Source organism: Vitis vinifera, chromosome 5 (genome assembly GCF_030704535.1).
Source record: "Vitis vinifera cultivar Pinot Noir 40024 chromosome 5, ASM3070453v1".
Classification (NCBI taxonomy): domain Eukaryota; kingdom Viridiplantae; phylum Streptophyta; class Magnoliopsida; order Vitales; family Vitaceae; genus Vitis; species Vitis vinifera.
The window spans coordinates 24718519-24738646 of record NC_081809.1 but is presented as its reverse complement, the minus strand read 5'-3'; the positions used below and the strand labels follow the sequence as shown (position 1 = coordinate 24738646).

At 35.7% G+C, this 20128-nt stretch overlaps 2 protein-coding genes across 3 annotated transcripts in view; both read right to left on the bottom strand.

Annotated features, from left to right (window-relative positions):
- Window positions 1-18903, bottom strand: part of LOC104879489 (putative disease resistance RPP13-like protein 2) — a 40363-nt gene extending 21460 nt beyond the window's left edge. The window contains exon 1 of the mRNA XM_019220179.2: window positions 18638-18903. Within this exon, the coding sequence (XP_019075724.2) occupies window positions 18638-18687 (50 nt within the window). The 5' untranslated portion in view covers window positions 18688-18903. The remainder of the gene's footprint in view (window positions 1-18637) is intronic.
- Window positions 1655-5889, bottom strand: LOC100854933 (toMV susceptible protein tm-2-like). Of its 2 annotated transcripts, XM_059737165.1 has the most exons (3): window positions 5492-5888; window positions 2151-5298; window positions 1655-2028 (listed from the first exon to the last, which is right to left on the bottom strand). In XM_059737165.1, exon 2 carries the CDS (start codon window positions 5222-5224, stop codon window positions 2861-2863), a length of 2364 nt encoding a protein of 787 aa, XP_059593148.1. In that variant the 5' UTR covers window positions 5225-5298; window positions 5492-5888; the 3' UTR covers window positions 1655-2028; window positions 2151-2860. The 2 variants fall into 2 exon arrangements, with proteins under 2 accessions (XP_059593148.1, XP_059593149.1); XM_059737166.1 differs by having other exon boundaries at window positions 2151-5889.
- Window positions 18904-20128: the final 1225 nt, after the last annotated feature.

Genomic DNA, 20128 nt, shown 5'->3' with positions numbered 1-20128 from the left:
TTGTTGATAGATCGTTGTCATTCTTCTTGGATAACCAATGCAAAAACCTTTGACAGAGGTGGAAGAGGCTCCATCATTAAAATTTGACCCCTCGTTTGGGCATAGGAATCATTTAAGCCCATTAAAAACTGAATCACATTCTCTTGCTGCTGATATTCTAACAACGCTTGTAAATCACCACAATGAAAAGCTGGTAATGGTTGAAAATTCTTGAGTTCTTCCCAAAGAACCTTGAATCTGGTGTAATAAGTGTTAATGTCAAGAGCTCCTTGTTGAAGCGTTATAAGATGTTTCTTGAGTTGAAAAACTTGAGGAGCATTGCTGTGTCGAAAATGATTGCGCAAATTGGTCCAGATCCCGACTGCTGTAGTAATATACATCAAACTATTTGCAATATCCTTTGAAACGGAGTTGATAATCCACAAGGTCACCATGATGTTGCAGTGATTCCAAGCATTAAAGAGAAGATCGACTTGAGCTGCATGAGGAATGGTTCCATCAATGAAACCAAACTTGTTCTTTGCTGTTAATGCCATGGCCATAACTCTGCTTCATGTGTTGTAACTGCTCTTAGTTAAGTTGTGTGAGACAAGGATGAGTCCAGGATGATCACCACTGTGAAGAAAAAAAGGACTACTCACATCCTCCATTGCTGACACTTCAGATGATCCAATCACAGCTCGTTGATTTGGTTGATTACCTTGAGCCATCAAAAAAAAATAATCAGAGAATGAGCAGAAGGAATTGCTCTGATACCATATTACTGGTTTTACCCAAAGGAAGGAAAGAGAGAGAAAACAGAGTGAATGCACTGATTCTTTGATTCTCAACCTCTCAACAAAATAAAGCCAAAAGGCTAGTTTATATGGGAGCCAGAGTAACAAACCGTAACCGACTCTCCACTCAGAAAAAGAAAAAAAACAAAGAAAGGGTAATAATCAAGGGTACTACCAGTCCATTGGGTGGTTTCAAACACCCAAACCACAAGCTAAATGTATGATTCCAAAACCAAATGTCTCACTTGGGTGAAAGCTTTGATGTTCATTTCCCGAACCCCCATACTGACCATACCAAAAGAAGAAGAAGCAGATGGACTGGAACAGATTGAAGCTAAGGAAGCAGGACGGAGATAGATATCTCATGTCAGGAAGCATTGGATGGAGGTTGTTAGAGGAACTCTTTGTTCTTCTCCTTCAATAGCTGGGAGCTTTGGTTTGGAGGTGGATGAATCCCATTTCAAATGGGTGTTGTAACTATTGCCCCGTAATTATATTGCCCCATTATTTATTTATTTATTTTAAAAAAGAAACGGGTGTAAGCTTTGAGATTGTATTTGGAGTAAATGGACTAACTATTGGAATGCAAGCGATGGTGGGCAGTGGGCTCTGATCTGAGCTTGTGAGCAACAGGAAGTATTATTTGATATATTAATATAACGTATTTCAAGAATTTTAACCTAATACAGTTACAAAATAAGCTGCAGATAGGAATATTCAAAACTATAATATATTAGTATTATGATTTCTAACGAAGGTGGAGGATTAATCTTACTCTCCTTCATCCGTCTGAGAAAGAAAAGAATAGTGATATATGTTATTTTCTACATATACATTCCAGCAGACTAGTTAAATTCTATCCAACAAACATCATCAACTGAAAGAAGAAATTGCTCTATTCAATCCAAATACAATCACAAAGCAAATATCTAGAACATTCACACCCACAACACCATTGTGTTCATGATGCCCTCATTCTAAAGTTCACACGCACTAGTTACAGAATCTACTAACAAGTACACTACAGATGCATTTAAGGTTCGAAAGACAAGAACTTAGCATCAATGGTAGAACAGAATAATGAGCAGAAGGGATGGAAACCCAATTCGAAATGCGCTCCATAAATTGTTGCAACTAAGAACTGCCCTCATGAGTATTTGAATATCTGCTCCAATAGCAAAAACATTGAAATGGAAAGCAAAGCCCAACACGAAGAAGTAGACCAGAACCTTCTTGCATAGCTTCTCACGCCCTAATCAAACAAAACAAAAATGGAAAAACACAATGTTGTATCAGATTATGGGTTACATTAGGAAATCATTTCATGTTAAGCAGGTTATAAGCCAATTTTCAAGAGACTAGTAGGGAACTTACTGGGCAGGTATAACTTCAATTTTCAAGAGAGTTCTATGTAGAAATTCCGCAGGAAGAATTTTCAGACTTCTGCAGAACCTAATCTCCAAATCTCGGAGAGCTTGTAGTGCTCCTTTCTCTACATTCCATTCCTCCAATTGCTCTAACTTCCATAGTTTAAGAACTCGAAGCTGAGGAAAGCCTCCTGAAGAGCAAAGCATGTTCTTTCCTAAATACGACTTGGCAAGCAATTTAAGAGTTCTAAGGTTGGGAAGCTTATCCAGTGACTGCATTGGATCTTCTACAAGTCCTGACCCTGATAAGGTGAGGTCGATGAGGCTGTATGGGAATTGGGACATAATGGATGGATTCCTTAACCTCCCAAGCAAGTAAATGTAAGAAAGATTCACAAGGCTTACTAAAGGCTTTAATTCTAGATCCCATGGCTGATTGTTTTGATCAATAGATTTGAGCCTTAAAGACCGGAGTTGGTTCAGTTTTAGAACCCAGTCAACTACTGCCTGCAGTTGCAATGACATTGCGTCTTGTTTAGATGACGTTCTTAATCCCAATTTCCTAATATTGAGTAACCTGTCTAGGCCATCTCTTACCGGAGTCTCCTCATCTACAAGAAGGCCACACAATGTTTGGAGGATTGTAGGAAAATTTGTATCATGTCGAAGCATAAGTTTGCTTTGACAACTCTCACTCAAGTGTATGTGTCGCAATTGTTATAGCTTCCAGATTGAATTGGGAAGAGTGTTGATGCAAGTATGCTTCATGTCCAGTGTTTGAACATTCTGCAAGTTGCTTATAGATGATGGAAGTATCTCGAGGAATGTAGATCTTAAGCCAAGGTACCTTAGTCGAGTTAGTTTGCCAATTGCCTCAGGTAACTTTGGTCTGAATACATTTTCGAGATCAAGCACGAGCAGTACTAGGAAGCAACCCCTGGATATGCTTTGACGAAGAAAGTTTCCCACTTCTTCTCCTGGTTTGCTTTCTTTTCGAGTATCAAAGGACAGAAATGAAAGGACATCTTCATAGTAAGGTGTCAAAGAAGTAGAAGTGGTATTGTAATCACCATGGATATGATCAAAGCTTATATCTTCTTTGTCAAGATGATCAACGAGACGACGGATCTTGTTGGTACTTAGGGATAACTCAGATCTTGTGTTAGTATGAAATCCAAGAAATGTGGCTTCTTGAGCTTTGGATGACCAATATTGTCTTAGTGCACCGGGCAATCGCACCATTTTAACATTCCCATTAAGCTTCTTCTTTGTCAATTGAACCATTCCCTGGGCTATCAACAAATTCAAACACCTTTCTGCAACATCTTCTGGAGTTTCATTCTCGCCCTCTGGCTGTACCAAATCCTCTGCAACCCATAATGTTATCAATCTCCTCGCCGGAATATCAAAATCTTGGGGAAATAAAGTGAAATAAAATAGACATCTCCTCATGTACAAGGACAAATCCTTATGGATCTTGTAGATGGTATTGGAATAAAGTTGCTGTTGGTCATGATGAAATTGTTGAAGTGCAGTGGACCACTCCTCAATGGTTGCATCCTTATGTGAGAGTGCTTCCGCCAATTTTACAATCAGCAGTGGCAGCCCCCCACATCTTTTTGCAATTTCGTCTTTCAGCTTTAGCAATTCTGGGGGTATGCTAAATTTCAAAGCATGGGTAAACAATGCCCAACTCTCCTCATCTGTCCGTAACCGCAGTGGGTGAGGATCACTCTTCATTTTGAAATTTGGAGGTAGCTTTGTTTCGCAAGTGGTCAAAATAATTCTACTGCCATTTATTGCATCTGGAAGCATTTCTAGGTCGTCGACCAAGAAATTCCAATTATCGACAACTATCAGAGACCTGTCATTAATCAAGAAAGGTATCAACCGTTGCATCTCGTCTCGATTACTCCACAGTCTGCGTTGACTTGGACCGGACTGCAACAATTCTCCCTTGTTACGTAGCTGAAATCGATAGCCATCTGACCTCCAAGCAGCAAAGGGGAAATGATCCACAACAGCTTTATGGTTAAAGATCAAATTTGCTAGGGTTGTCTTTCCAATGCCTTGCATACCCATAATTGGAATCACTCTGAAATTCTGATCATCTGTAAGCAACCGTGCTATCATTGCATGCACATCATCACCAAAGCTGGCGAGATCAGGTTCTTGCGTTGTTGGCTGCCGTGGGATTCGCTCAGTGGAACCCAAGGTATACTTTGGGTTCCTACTTTGACCTTGTGAGTTGACTGCTGTTGGCCGGTGGATAGAGAGGTTTTGGATCTTGGCATATATTTTGTCCATCTCCACAGCGAGCTTATCCTGAGATTTGAATTTGCCAAAAGCCGAAAGAAATCCCTTGGAAGGTCCCATCCAACTTCTTTTCGTGAGCTGTTGTGTTCTGTTGATGAAGTCCTCAATGGCTCCCACAGCAGACAGGCAAACATGGGACAGCTCCTCCATCCAACCCATTCCACCAGCATCTAATTCTACTGATTCTAAGCCTTTGAGAAAACCATTCAGAGACCTGAGTTTGTCTAGTACCCGCATGGCCTTCTTCTTGGTACAGGGATGAATTGCCTCCTGAGCTAGCAGAGCTGATACCTTCTCTTCCACTGGGGAAACAACTGTCTTTGCCACACTCTGACCAAGTATCAAGAAGATGTCCGTCCAGACAATTTCTTCAATGTAGTTAGAGGAGAAGCCACCCTGTGCTTCGCATGTTCCCCATAAGATATCGTCTAGAGCAGCGATCTTAGACTTGATCAATTCCAGCTTCTTGTGAATTCTGATTAACAAAAGGCACCTCTCCCAGTTTCCTATCCTCCTCTGCTTTGCGGCTGATCTGAGTATAAGGTCATCAATCACATCTTCAAAATCATAGGCAACATCCATTAATTGCTCTGTGGCATGCATATAATTTAGCCAAGAGTCCATCAAGTCTCTTTGGATCCATTGGACCTTTTCTTCGACCCCAACGAAAGCTGCTGTTTCTTGAATCCACACAACAAAGAGTTTCGCTATGACCCTAGACAAGACTATCTTCACCGAATCTCTTCTGCCGTTCATCTTCATCATAGAGTTTCACACAAATCTTAATAATTATCAAGATGTGTGGGTTTTGCTTTTCAATCCGAACAAGAATATAGAAACTAAACCAAGGGAAAAAAAAGAAAGAAAAAAGAAAACTCAGGCAAAATATCTAACATAATGCTGGAGGATGATGAATAAAATGAAACAACAACTGAAATTAAGAACGCATAAATATTTAATAATCAGTCATTTTAGGAGGATCACATAAGGGGAGATGATATTGCAGACTTGATAAATTTTCATTGTTCTTACAAGAAGATGGAGGTGAGAAAGCTCCCGACAAAACTCAGTAGCCATTTCACACTGCCAAGATGAAGCTGGCCGCGAGCAGCAAAGGACTGAGTGGAGGCGGCCTTAGTAATAAACTTGCAATGGCAAAAAAATCTGGGAACTAACAAGTAAAACTAAGTCTTTCCCTGATCATTTTGTCCTTCCTTTTCATTTTATATTCTCATTTTCTTTCTTAATTTCCAACCCAATTCACAGTCACCACCTTCATTTTATCTTTTCCTCTGAAAGCCAACTTACAGTGACCACCCAATAGCATCAGTTCCTTTTTCTTTTTCTTTTTCTTTTTCTTTTTCTCTGTCAGAGACAATGGACTGCTTCCACCCTTTTTCTGAGGGGAATACTGGTAGGCAAGCTCCTTTTGAAAGACTTGTAACTCAAGGGAGTCGACATAAACAAACAGATGTCTCCGATGTGGAAAGGTTTTGTACTTCCACATGAGAAAGATAAGGTGGGAAATGGGTAGTGAGTTTCTTGAACAAAATGAGAAATTCTACCAAGTATTCAGGATTTGAGTAACTTCAGAAATTAAAGAAGCTAGGGCAATATATGTATTCGAGGGTATAAAATTTAAACACCTTGTTGAAGAGGTAAACATTAAATACTCAAAGAGTTATGTTATGTATGATTATATGGTGGAGGTTTTTTAAGAAACATAATAAATTTTTAAAATTGTTGTTCTTCATTTTTATCAGTTATCATTTAATAGACTGCTTGGCGCCACCGAAAGTATAACCAGTTGTAGCCACCTAAAACATAACCGCTTAAAACAAGCTCAATTGAAAATAGACACCTGTTATAACAACTTCCCCCGACCTACGTGTAACCCACCTCCAGGACTTGTAAAAGAAGTTCCACCAACTTTGAACGTCTATCGGAAAAGGCTGCAAATCCATGTGACGATCACATTGCAAGCTTTGACTTTCAACCAGACTATACAAACGTTTGAACCACATTAAGAACCAAACATTGCAAATCCATGTGACGATCACCTGTTATTGTAATTCTTGTAAGTAGAAGATGCAAAAAGAGGTAAAAATTTTGACGTAAAAATTAAATATTTCTAACAACCAAACTGCTTGCGAAATATGTGAGGGATGAGAGAAGATAAAGAAATAGGGAATTTAACATTTTAGTTGTAGGGGTTGGATTGAGAATGCATGAACTTGGAGAGAGAGAGAGAGAGAGAGGGAGAACCTAGCTTGTACATATCCTCAAGAAAATCAGTTCAGACCGTAATTAAGCAGCTGTACTCCAGCCGATGTGTTTCTAATCAGCTTGACTATAGAAGATAAGATTGTGCATTTGATGCCATTGGAAAGCTGTGTAGCACTACCACCTAAGGTTGTAAATCCATGTGAAAAAAAATAATAGTAACCGAAGGATAAGGCTAGTGGACAACAGAATAGGCCTAGAAAACTGGGATTTTGACAAAATACTGTTTTTTTTTTTTTTAAATATTTCAATTGAATTTGAAAGATTTATGTATGTTTGAATCTCATTAGCATTGGCTACACTACAATGCTAAGATACTAAAACGTAATAAAAAGTAGGGTTTTTTATACAAGGGAACAGGCCCACCATCACTTAGTGTGTTCTTAACGTATGTTAAAAACGTAATACTAGGGTTTATCAATATTTTATTTGAGATTATACATAAATTTAATAAATTAGACCAATATACCATCACTAAGTTTCAATATCATATTAAAAAATATCAATTTATTTAAAATTGTTAATTTATAAAGTAGATAGATGATGCATGGAAAGGTATTTAGACTAAAATTTGATAGTATAATTTGAGGCTGAGTGATTAATTTAGGATTTCACATGAAACTCTCACTTGAAAATATTAGGTTCAGTGAACTTATCTTTTCAAATGAAGAGTTCATTGTGAAAACAGAAGGGTGAATAAAATATGTGTATTTTTATGTTTTCTTTTCAAAAATCTCATCAGTTGTCATGGGGTTGTGAAATCTTGAAATGTTCACTTATACCAAAATGAGCCATCAGAAGCCATACATGGGTGAGCAGCTCTCCCCCTTGTCTCAGCTGCTTGGCATGGTGATTCCATCGACACTGACTTGCAGCATAACACAGCATCTCCACCCACACATCACATATCATATGCCATTTCTGTTCTGGACTCCATTTCTCACATGTCCCCAAGAGTTGTAGGGACTTAGCGAGCCTACAGGCAACGAATAGCACATGCTTGCTTTTATCTCCTTCACTTGCAGAGTTAGAACTTCAGTGCTGATGAGTATGTAACAGGTTCAAATTAAGGAAGCAGGACAGAGAGAGATATCTCATGTCAGGAAGCATTGGATGGAGGCTGTTAGAGAAACTCTCTGTTCTTCTCCTTCAATAACCAGCAGTTTTGGTTTGGAGGTGGATGAATCACATTTCAAATGGGTGTTGTAACTATTGCTCCATAATTATATTGTACGATCCAATGTCCAAATCTGTAGTGGTAGGCTCTTCTAAATTTAAAAAAAACAGGAAAGGGTGTAAGCTTTGAGATTGTATTTGGACTAAATGGACTAACTACTGGAATGGGCAGAGCATGTAAGCGGCCATGCAAGCCATGGTGGGCTCTGATCTGAGCTTGTGAGCAACAGGAAGTATTACTTTGATATATCTATATAACGTAATTGAAGACTTTGAACCTAATACACTTACAAAATAAGCTACAGAAAGGTGGAGGATTAATCTTACTCTCCTTCATCCATCTGGGAAAGAAGAAAACAGTTTTTTTCTCCCTATGTGCATTCCAGCAGACTGGTTAAATTCTGTCCGACAAACATCATCAACTGAAAGAAAAAATTACTCTATTCAATCCAAATACAATCACAAAGAAAAATTCTATAACATTCACACCCACAACACCATTGTGTTCATGATGCCCTGATTCTACAGTTCACAAACACTAGTTATAGAATCGACTAACAAGTACAAAACAGTATGCATTTAAGGTTTGAAAGACAACATAGCATCAATGGTAGAACAGAATAAGGAGCAGAAGGGATGGAAACCCAATTCAAAAAAATGAGCTCTATACATTGTTGCAACTGAGAACTGTCCTCACGAGTATTTGAATATCTACTCCAACAGCAAAAACATTGAAATGGAAAGCAAAGCCCAACACGAAGAAGTAGACCAGAACCTTCTCGCTTACCTTCTCACACCCTAATCAAACAAAAAAAAAGAAAGAAAGAAAACACAATGGCATATCAGGTTGTTTGTTACACAAAGCAATCATCTCATGTTAAAGTAGGTTATGAACCAAATTTCAAGAGATGAAGTAGTGAACTTACTGGTCAGATATAATTTCAATTTTCAAGAGAGTTCTATATAGCAATTCTGCAGGAAGATTTTTCGGACTTCTGCAGAACCTAATCTCCAAATCTCGGAGAGCTTGTAGTGCTCCTTTCTTTACATTTCATTCCTCCAGTTGCTCTAACTTCCATAGTTTAAGAACTCAAAGCTGAGGAAAGCCTCCTAAAGAGCAAAGCATGTTCTTCCCTAAATAAGATTTGGCAAGCAATTTAAGACTTCTAAGATTGGGAAGCTTATCCAGTGACTGCATTGGATCTTCTACAAGCCCTGACCCTGATAAGGTGAGGTCGATGAGGCTGTATGGAAATTGGGACATAATGGATGGATTCCTTAACCGTCCGAGCAATTAAATGTAAGAAAGATTCACAAGGCTTACTAAAGGCTTCAACTCTAGATCCCATGGCTGATTGCTTTCATTAATAGATTTGAGCCTTAAAGACCGGAGTTGGTTCAGTTTTAAAACCCAGTCAACTACTGCCTGCAGTTGCAATGTTATTGCCTCTTGTTTAAAACCCAGTCCTTGGTCTGGCTGCCTTGGAGAGTTTCTAATGGAGATATGCTTGTTGTCTTTCAAAGGCAGCCTTCCTTTTTGTTGGAGGAGTCCTCCTCTGTTTTTCTCTTCTTTCTTCAGACTTCTCTCTCTGTGCTGCTTGCTTGTCCATTCCCAATGTGTGCTGAAAGTCTCATTTTTTCCAAACCTTCTTTTTTCCTCTTCCTCATGCGTGCTGAAAGTCCCCCCTTTTAAAACTCCATCTTTCTTTCTTTTTCCAATCTTTCCCCAGTTCTCCATGCGTGCCCCTTCAAAGTCCCTTTTGAAAACCTCCTCAAGGAGAGTCCCTTTTCTTTCAAAATCTGCAGTCGTATTGATGTTCAGAATCCCTTGTGGCCTCCTTCTACGACTATGTGATGGTGAGCCTTAATGAATCAAAACTCCCTTTTCTTTTAGATGCCCGCCATGTCTATATGCCATGTCTTTCCTTTGAATTTCAAACTCCTCAAAAACCTCTTTTCCAAGTAGAGTCCCTCATTCCTTAAAATCGAATGGTAAGTTTCCTTGCAAAAGCGTGGAATTTATTAAATTAAATAATTGAATGAATAGATAAATAAGTAAATAAATTAGAAAATGGTAAAACAATAATAAATAAATAAGTTAACTAAAAATTAAATATATATAAAAGGAAGATAACAAATAAAAATAAGCAAGTGATTGATAATAATAAAAGTAGAAATGAAAATAAATAAATAAATAAAAACTGAGCCACACAAGGCATACAACCATGCAAGTCATACAAGTCACGCTAAAAATATCTAATGGGTCAAGTGTGTCTAAATGGGCCTAAGTAACCCAAATGAGTCCAAGTGACCTAAACATGCCTAAGTGTGCTATCTAAAAGTGCACCTAAATGCTATCCCAAAAAGAAAGGAAAAAAAAAAAAAAAAAACTAAGTCTAAATTAGGGCTATCAAGAGCACAATGAGAGGTCTAATAAATCCTTCAACTAAAGTCTCCGAGGTGGCTCAAAAAAAGGTAAGTAGTACAAGTAGTAATGGGCCACCAAGGAACTATTGTGGAGCATTGGAAGTGAACTTAAAGGCATGTGCTAAAGGGACAAAATTGAGGGTTTACAACCCTTCATTTTGTCCCCTTAGCACATGTCCTATTGAGTGCTCTTTTAGTATTCCACAGTAGTTCCCTGGTGGCCCATTGACACTCATACAACTTCTTTTTATGAGCCACCTATAGGGACCCTTGGTTCAAGGTCTCATTTGGACCCTCACTATGACCTTGGTCGCTCTTCGATTTTAGGTTAGGTTTCACTTAGATCATTTTCCGCTTAGTTCACCTTTTAGGTTAGATTTCACTTAGACACTTCTTAGGCTTAGGTCACTTAGATGCTTTGTTTTAGTTCACTAAATTTTTTGCTAAGTGTTTTAATGTAAAATTTTTAGTGGTATGTACGTAAATATAACTTTGGTAAGTTAATTGTTTAAAAAGTTTTAATATAAAATTTTTAGTGGTATGTATGTAAATATAATTTTGGTAAGTTAATTGTTTAAAATATTTTAATATAAAATTTTTAGTGGTATATACGTAAATATAATTATTGGTAAGTTAATTCTTTTTTGAAAGTGTTTTTAATATAAATTTTTAGTGATGTATGTAAATATAGTTTTGGTAAGTTAATTGTTTAAAGTGTTTTAATATAAAAATTTTAGTGATTTGTACGAAAATAAAATTTTTGATAAGTTTTTTTTTTCTAAAGGTTTTAACATATATATTTTTCTTAATAGTTATGTGCATATATTTAGAAACCACTTTCCATTGTAAATATTAAAAACTATTTTCAAAAGCCACTTTCCAATATAAAATTAAAAAAATCTCTTTCCATTATAAATATCAAAGCAGTTTCCACATGAAAAGAAAAAGAAAACATGCTACCATATTCATATAGGATATTCTCCCTAAAATTTTTTGTAATTAAATTTACATTCTAGCTACTTTTTTAGAATTTGTTTTGTGAAGACTCCTATTTTTTATTGCATGCTGATGACTTTTACTGTACTTGACATGTTATTTATTCTAAAGCTATTTGACATATCTTGACTTAACTTTTTGGTTTGTGTTCTGTAATATAGACATATATATATATATTTGGATGAGATATTGCTTTTAGATACTTATTTCGAATTTTTCTTATGAATGTCTCTATTATGAGTTTGCTGAGTGTTTGAAATAAGTTATCCATTCTGACATCTTTAGTTCACTTGTAAATTAATCTAACTTTGGTTATGTGTTATAAACATGTCATACAGGATAGATAAGCTTTTATTTAAGTCTTAGGATCACTTTTGGTATTTTATGTGGTTTCATTTGGTAATTGCATGTTTATTGGAAGTATGGGCCTTGGTGTTGTGTATTATTCGAATTTCCTAACTCTTAATTCAATTTGTAATACATCATGTAGAATATGGGGTTTTGATTAGGTTAATTATTACTTCTTGTAAGCTAACCCTCTTCTAGCTATATACAAGCGCATTGTGAGTTATGTATAGGGATGGCAATGGGGCGGGTTCGGGATGGGTTGCCCTCATCCCAACCCCGCCCCGTTTATTCAAAGTAATTCACATCCCTGTCCTATTTAAAAAATTAAACAGGGCGGGGATGATAAATTCCCATACCCGCTCCACCCCGTTTAACTTTTTTTTGAATTTTAATTTTTTTTAAAAGAAATTACTTTTAAAATTTTTAATTACATTAAAATAAACATATTTTATAAATAATTAAATTATTATATTTTTTATAACTTACTTTATTAAAAATATTTTATTATTATCTATATATTAAAATAGTAAAATAAAAATTAAATTAAATTAATTTTATATATAATCGAGGCGGGGCGGGGCGGGGCGGGGCGGGGCGGGGCGGGGCGGGGCGGGACCAAGCAATACCCGAACCCGCCCTGGGTTTTAAAAAAAATCCCAAACCTATTTATTAAAATTGAACCTTGTCCCATTAGGGGTGAGGCGGGGCGGGTACCCGAAAAAACCCGCCCCATTGCCATCCCTAGTTGTGTATGCATGCTATTTAGGTATGTCCCTTGCACTTCCTACTTCTTTAATTTTGTAAATATGTAGACCTTGTTTGTAATCTTTTTAATGTATGATATTGTTTTGATTGCTTTGATTATTTGAATGGATTGAATGCATGTTGTATGTTATATTTGTTAAACTAACTTTGAATGTTTTCATGAAAGCGCTTTGGGATGTAGCTCAAATACGCCAATCTCCTTGTCCTATATGGGTGTTTCTTTTGGTATGATTGTTTTGTTGTGAATAACATGTTGTTTGACCTTAGACAAAATCATCATTTTTTTTTTCTCGATATCCCTAATCTATTAATTAATTGTAATGTTTCCCTCAACTTAGTTAGTAGAAACCTAAAGTGCTACGATTGATCACTGTACCTTCTCAATAGGTAATCTAATCCTTGGACTTATACTCAAATTTTTCAAAGACATGTTTTTCCAAAAGTTTAATAGTTAATGGAGTCATTTTTCTTAGGGTTTTAGTTTTTTATTTTGTTTTCTTTATAAAAAATAAAAAAAAGTAGCGACTCCAATTTTTCATAAAATACAGTTTTTCATCTTAAAAAACGAGTCTTGCCATCCAGTGGGGATGCATGCAAAAATGTGGGCCCACAACCTTATTCAAGCCCAAGCTAGAATAAAAATGTATGCAGACCAAAAAGGACATTTGAAGTAGGAGATATGATCTTCCTTCATTTGCAACCTTATAACAATTACTATGGCATTCAAAGATAATAAGTTGTCTCCTTAATTATTTGGGCCATACAAGATTATTCAATGGGCTAGACAAGTTGCCTACAAATTGGAATTACCACCAGTTGGGTAAAAAATTCATCCTGCTTTTATGATTCTTGCTTAAAGAAGAAAATTGGGAAGTCAATCAATATTGTCATTGAGTTACCAGCAACGCAAGAAGATGGACAGTTGCAACTTGAGCCTATTTCTGTCTTGGATAGGAGAGTGGTCAAATAGAAAAATTGTCCTATGACACAATGGTTGGTTCAATGGTCAAATTCGTTTTCTGAAGATGCAATGTGTGAGGATGCATTTAAGTTACAACAAAGGTTTCCTCCGTTTCAGCCTTGAGGATAAGGCTTTTCTGAATGGGCAGACCCATTTTATTCTATGATCTTTAGGTTTTATTTTGGGTTATTTTGAGTATTTTTGAATAAGCCAAGTTTGGCAATTGTTTCTTGATTTCATTCCGTGATTTTTTATTTCCTTTTATTTTTTGTCAAGTCAATGAATATAAAAAGGGATTGGTTCTCTTAGGTAGGATTCATCGAAGATTATTCAATAAAAAGTTATATTTTTCAATCAAACCTGTCTTCTTCTCCCTATATGTTTCATTTTCTATGTGTGGATTTGGGATTTGGTTCAATTTGTTTAATTTGAGGTTTGAGGGTTTGTGTCTCTTTATGTGTATGTGTGTTTTTTTTTCGGCATTTTTTTGTTTAGTTAACAGTGTAGAAAACAAAGAAAATATCTTCAAATTGTTCTCCAAAAAATCAATTTGAGAACATAGAGAACAACCTTGTGAACAAGGAGAACAATTGCCAAACATGTTTTTTAGTGTTTTTTGTTCTCAAGCAAAGAAAACAAATTTTGGAAACACGTTCCAAACATACCCTTTTATAGTTGAGTTTACCATTGGTCAAATGGAAACAACCTGGTTATATTTGTTGTTAATTTGTTTTTAACCAACTTCAATATTTTTGTATCATTTTATTTATCTTACTTTTTACCTTAGGCATTGTAAAAAATTATTCATTAATTTAAAAAAAAAATTAAACCATATTTTTCATATAAAACATATGTTTTTTTTTTCTTAAAAAAAAACCTTTGACTTTTGAATCATTTTTTTTTCTTATATAAGTACGAAAATATGAGAATGATAGGAAACATTATAAGAAAGTACAAAAAAAATATGAAAAAGGGATATATAACTATCAAAGAGGTGCCATGCAAGAATGACAATAAGTACAAAGAATGTGTATGAGGAAAGGTACAAAGAGAGTAAAATATGTTACAAGGAATAAAAAAAGTAAATGATATAAATAATATGAGAAAATGTACAAAGAATATATTTCACAATATTGATTAAGGAATGACTTATATGATTCATAGCTCGGGTCATGTCCACAAATTACTTAACAAGCCAAATAAAAGACGTGTAGTTATTTGTCTGAACTATTTTTATGTAATATATTTATAATATAATTTTTTTATTCACATCAATTATATATTAGTGTATTAAACTTTTCTTAAAAACATGAACATGTCTTCATGCTATTATCCTATCAACTATTTGCACAAACTTTGAACCAAGCTTTTAAGTCGTTAAAATTTTGGATATGAATTTCCTTCCAAAACCAAATGTATGATAATGTATATTTCAAATCTAGGTTACCATTATAATTAAGTATAAGATCCAATTTAAAAAATGATTGTTGCTATTCTTTCTCCTTTTGTTGGTTGTTGACATTTGAAAATTCTATGGAATTCTAGATTTCATTCCTCCTAGATGTTAAGAAATAAACCATGCCAAGTATAGGTGACCTAAAAATTCAAGTATGTCTTCTTCCAATGATCAATTAGTGTTGTTTAAGTACATATTTTATTTATTTATTTATTTTAAAAATTAATAGTTATAATTTGATATAAAAAGTAAAAAATTTTATACAAAAATATAGACTCGCTTTTTCTCCTTAAAAACTATTATAAATTTTTTTTTAATTTGAAAACAATTATATCTCTAAAAGTTTTATTGCTTTACATAGAAATTACAAATTAAACACAAAAATTACTATTATTTTTTGTTTTTAAAATAGAAAATAGAAAGTATATTCACACCAACACTTAGCTTTTTATTAGTAACTCTGCTATATTTTATCCAATAACTATTTAATTTTTGGTTGTGCAGTACGATGTTGATCATAAACAAAATGATCAACATATTTTCAAACTAAACTACAGATAGGAATTTTCAAAAACTAGCTATAATGTATTAGTATTATGATTTCTAACATTAAAAGTGGAGGATTAATCTTACTCTCTTTCATTTATCTGGGCAAGAAGAGAATAGTGATATATATTGTTTTCTCCAAATATGCATTCACAAACATCATCAAGTGAAAGAAGAAATTACTCTATTCAATCCAAATACAATCACAAAGCAAAATTCTACCATTTTCACACCGACAACTCCATTGTGTTCATGATGCCCTGAATCTACAGTTCACACACAAGTTATAGAATCTACTAGCAAGTACACTACATTATGCATTTAAGGTTTGAAAGACAAGAACTTATCATCAATGGTAGAACAAAATAATGAGCAGAAAGGATGGAAACCCAATTTGAAATCAGCTCTATAAATTGTTGCAACTGAGAACTGCACTCATGAGTATTTGAATATCTGCTCCAATAGCAAAAACATTGAAATGGAAAGCAAAGCCCAACACGAAGAAGTAGACCGGAACCTTCTCGCATAGCTTCTCACGTCCTAATCAAACAAAACAAAAAGGGGAAAAACACAATGGTGCATCAGGTTGTTGGTTACATTAGGAAATCATCTCATGTTAAGCAGGTCATAAACCAATTTTCAAGAGACTAGTAGTGAACTTACTGGGCAGGTATAACTTCAATTTTCCACAGAGTTCTATGTAGCAATTCTACGGGAAGAATTTTTAGACTTCTGCAGAACCTAATTTCCAGATCTCGGAGAGCTTGTAATGCTCCTTTCTCTACATTCCATTCCTCCAGTTGCTCTAACTTCCATAGTTTAAGAACTCGAAGCTGAGGAAACCCTCCAAAAGAGCAAAGCATGTTCTTCCCTAAATAAGATTTGGCAAGCAATTTAAGACTTCTAAGGTTGGGAAGCCTACCCAATGACTGCATTGGATCTTCTACAAGTCCTGAAGCTGATAAGGTGAGGTCAATGAGGCTGTATGGGAATTGGGAAATAATAGATGGATTCCTTAACCATCCGAGCAATTAAATGTAAGAAAGATTCACAAGGCTTACTAAAGGCTTCAATTCTAGATCCCAAGGCTGATTGTTTTCATCAATAGATTTGAGCCTTAAAGACCGGAGTGTTTCTGTTTTAGAACCCAGTCAACTACTGCCTGCAGTTGCAATGACATTGCCTCTTGTTTAGATGACATTGTTAATCCCAATTTCCTAATATTGAGTAACCTGTCTAGGCCATCCCTTACCGGGGTCTCCTCGTCTACAAATAGCCCACACAATGTCTGGAGGATTGTAGGAAAATTGGTACCCTGTCCAAGCATAAGTTTACTTTGGTAGCTCTCACTCAAGAATAAGTGCAGCAATTGTTGTAGCTTCCAGATTGAATCAGGCAGAGTGTTGATGCTAGTATGCTTCATGTCCAGTGTTTGAACATTCTGCAACTTGCTTATAGATGATGGGAGTATCTCGAGAAATGTAGATCTTAAGCCAAAGTACCTTAGTCGAGTTAGTTTGCCAATTGCCTCAGGTAACTTCGGTCTGAATACATTTTCAAGATCAAGCACGAGCAGTACTAGGAAGCAACCACTGGATATGCTTTGATGAAGAAAGTTTCCCAAGTCTTCTCCTGGTTGGCTTTCTTTTCGAGTATCAAAGGACATAAAAGAAAGCACATCTTCATAGTAAGGTGCCAAAGAAGTAGAAGTTGTGTTGTAATCACTATGAATATGATCAAAGCTTACATCTTCTTTGTCAAGATGATCAACAAGACGACGGATCCTGCTGGTGCCTAGGGACAACTCAGATCTTGTGTCAGTATGAATTCCAAGAAATGTGGCTTGTTGAGCTTTGGATAACCAATATTGTCTTAGGGCATCTGGCAACCGTTTTACCATTGCATGTACATCATCAGTGAAGCTGGCGAGATTAGGTTCTTGCGTCGTTGGCTGTGGTGAGATTCGCACAGTGGACTCTGTGTCTCTACTTTGACTTTGTCTACTCAATTCTGTTGGCCTGTGCATAGAGAGGTTCTGGATCTTAGCATAAATTTTGTCCATCTCCACAGCAAGCTTATCCTCATATTTCAATTTGCCGAAAGCAAAAAGAAATCCCCTGGAAGGTCTCATCCAACTTCTTTTTGTGAACTGTTCTTTTTTATTGATGAAGTCCTCAATGGCAGTCACAGCAGACAGGGCAACATGGGACAACTCCTCCATCCAAACCATATCGCAAGCGTCTAATTCCACTGATTGTAAGCCTGTCAGAAAATCATTCAGACACCTGAATTTGTCTAGCACCCGCATGACTTTCTTCTTAGTATGGGGATGAATTACCTCCTGAGCTAGCAGAGCTGTTACCTTCTGTTCCACTGGGCAAACAATTGTGTTTGCAACATTCCGATCGTGTAATAGGAAGATGTCTGACCAGACCATTTCTTCAAAGTAGCTATCATGGTTGGCACCTGCTGCTATTATGATCGGGAGACGAGGAAGAGCAGGGATCTTAGACTTTATCAATTCCAGCTTCTTATGAATTCTGATTATCAAAAGGCAACTCTCCCAATTTCCTATCCCCCTTTGCTTTCCGGCTGACCTGAGTATAAGGTCATCAATCACATCTTCCAAATCATAGGCAACGTCCATTAATTCCTCAGGGGAATATTTAGGTTTAACCCGAACACGCATCAACTTCCTTTGGATCCACTGGACATCTTCTTCAACTCCAACCAAAACTGCCGGTTCTTGAATCCGCACAACATAGAGTTTCTCTATGACCCTCGACAAGACAATCTTCACCAAATCTCGTGTGTCGTGTACCTCCGCCCAATTTATTGTGTCGTTCATCTTCAACGGAGAGTTTCTATGCTGCATCTCCTTAGCTTCTTCATTTCTACCCTCTGCCATCATCCTCCACACCTTCTCCCTTTCCTTCCTTGTAAAGTATTCATGCAGCATTTTTCTGTGGGGAAAGCAACAGAAACATATCTTAAGAATTATCAAGAGATGTGGATTTTGTTTTCAATCCGAACAAGCATATAGAAACTAAACCAATGTGGGAAGAAAAACAAAATATCTAACATAATGCTGGAGGATGATGAATAAAAGGAAACAATAACTGAAATTATTAACGCATAAATATTTAATAACAGTCATTTCAGGAGGATAACAAAAGGGGAGATGATATTGCAGAGTTGATCGAATTTTCATTGTTCTTACAAGAAGCTGTAGGCGACCATGCCCCCGACGAAACCCAATAGCCATTTCATACTGCCAAGATGAAGCTGGCCGCGAACAGCAAAGGACTGAGGTGGAGGCGGCCTTGGAAACAAACTCACAATGGCAAGGAAATCTTGGTACTAACAAGTAAAACCAAGTCTTTCCTTGATCATTTTCTCCGTCCTCTTCATTTAAAATTCTTAATTTCCTACCCAGTTCACGCTCACCACCTTCATCTTCTCTTTCTAAGAACATTCCCCCTTGACCTCTTGTCTCCTTTCCTCCCTATGTATGTGTATAAAGTATATACTTTCCTCTGAAAGCCAACTTTCAGTGGCCTCCATATATTGACCACCCAATACCATCAGTTCCTTTTTGTTTTTGTTTTTCTCTATGGGAGACAATGGACTGCTCCACCCTTTTTCTAAGAGGAATACTGGTAGGCTCTTTCGGAAAGACTAGTAACACAAAGAGTCAACATAAACAAACAAATTAAATGTCTCCACAATGGTAGTGAGTTTCTTGGACAAAGTACAAAATTCAAAACACCTTGTTGCAATATATGTATAAAATTTATCCATTAAATTTTAAGATCAAATTTTGTATCTCTTGAAGAAAATATAGAAATCAGAGATTTGTGTTTCTTTATGAAGATATTGAAAGAAAGAATCCAAGTGGTTTCGACTCTAATTTTTTATATATATATATAAATATAAATATAAATTCAATAAGTCAAAATTTGATGTCAAATAATATTTGAATATGCAACCATTAATAGTTTTTGTAAGCGTGTAAAGAATGTGAAAGAACGTACAAAAAATATGAAAATAAAAATTAAGACTGTGATGAGATGATTTACAAAGAATATAAGACAAAATATGAAGAATGTGAGAGATGGTTGAATCTTATAATAAAAGGTGTGAAAAAAGTAAGAAGAGGTACAAAGAATATAAAAATAGGTATATGAAATGTGTGAGAGAGTATAAAGAATATAAGAATGAGTATAAATAAAATGTGAGAATAAATACAAAAAATGTGAGAGATCATATATGAAAAGTGATATGAAAAATGAGAGATGATATAAAGAATATTAGAAAGGATATCAAGACGAGTAATATATTCCATATTGATCAAGGAATGACTGATATGATTCATAACTTAGGTCATGTCCACAAATTACTTAACAAGCCAAATAAAAGACATATACATATTTATTTGAACTGATTTTTGTGCAAAATATTTGTAATACAATTTTTTTTTACATCAATAATATATTAGTGCATTAAACTTTTCTTAGAAACATTATTCACAAGAACACTTTGAAAATAATAATATTATTTTTTGGTTTTTAAAAATAGAAAATAGGAAGTATATCCACACAAACACTTAGCTTTTTATTAGTAATTTTTTTTTTATATTTTATCCAATGACTATTTACTTTTCAATTGTGCAGGGCCATGTTCATCATAAACAAGAGGAAAGTGATGAAAA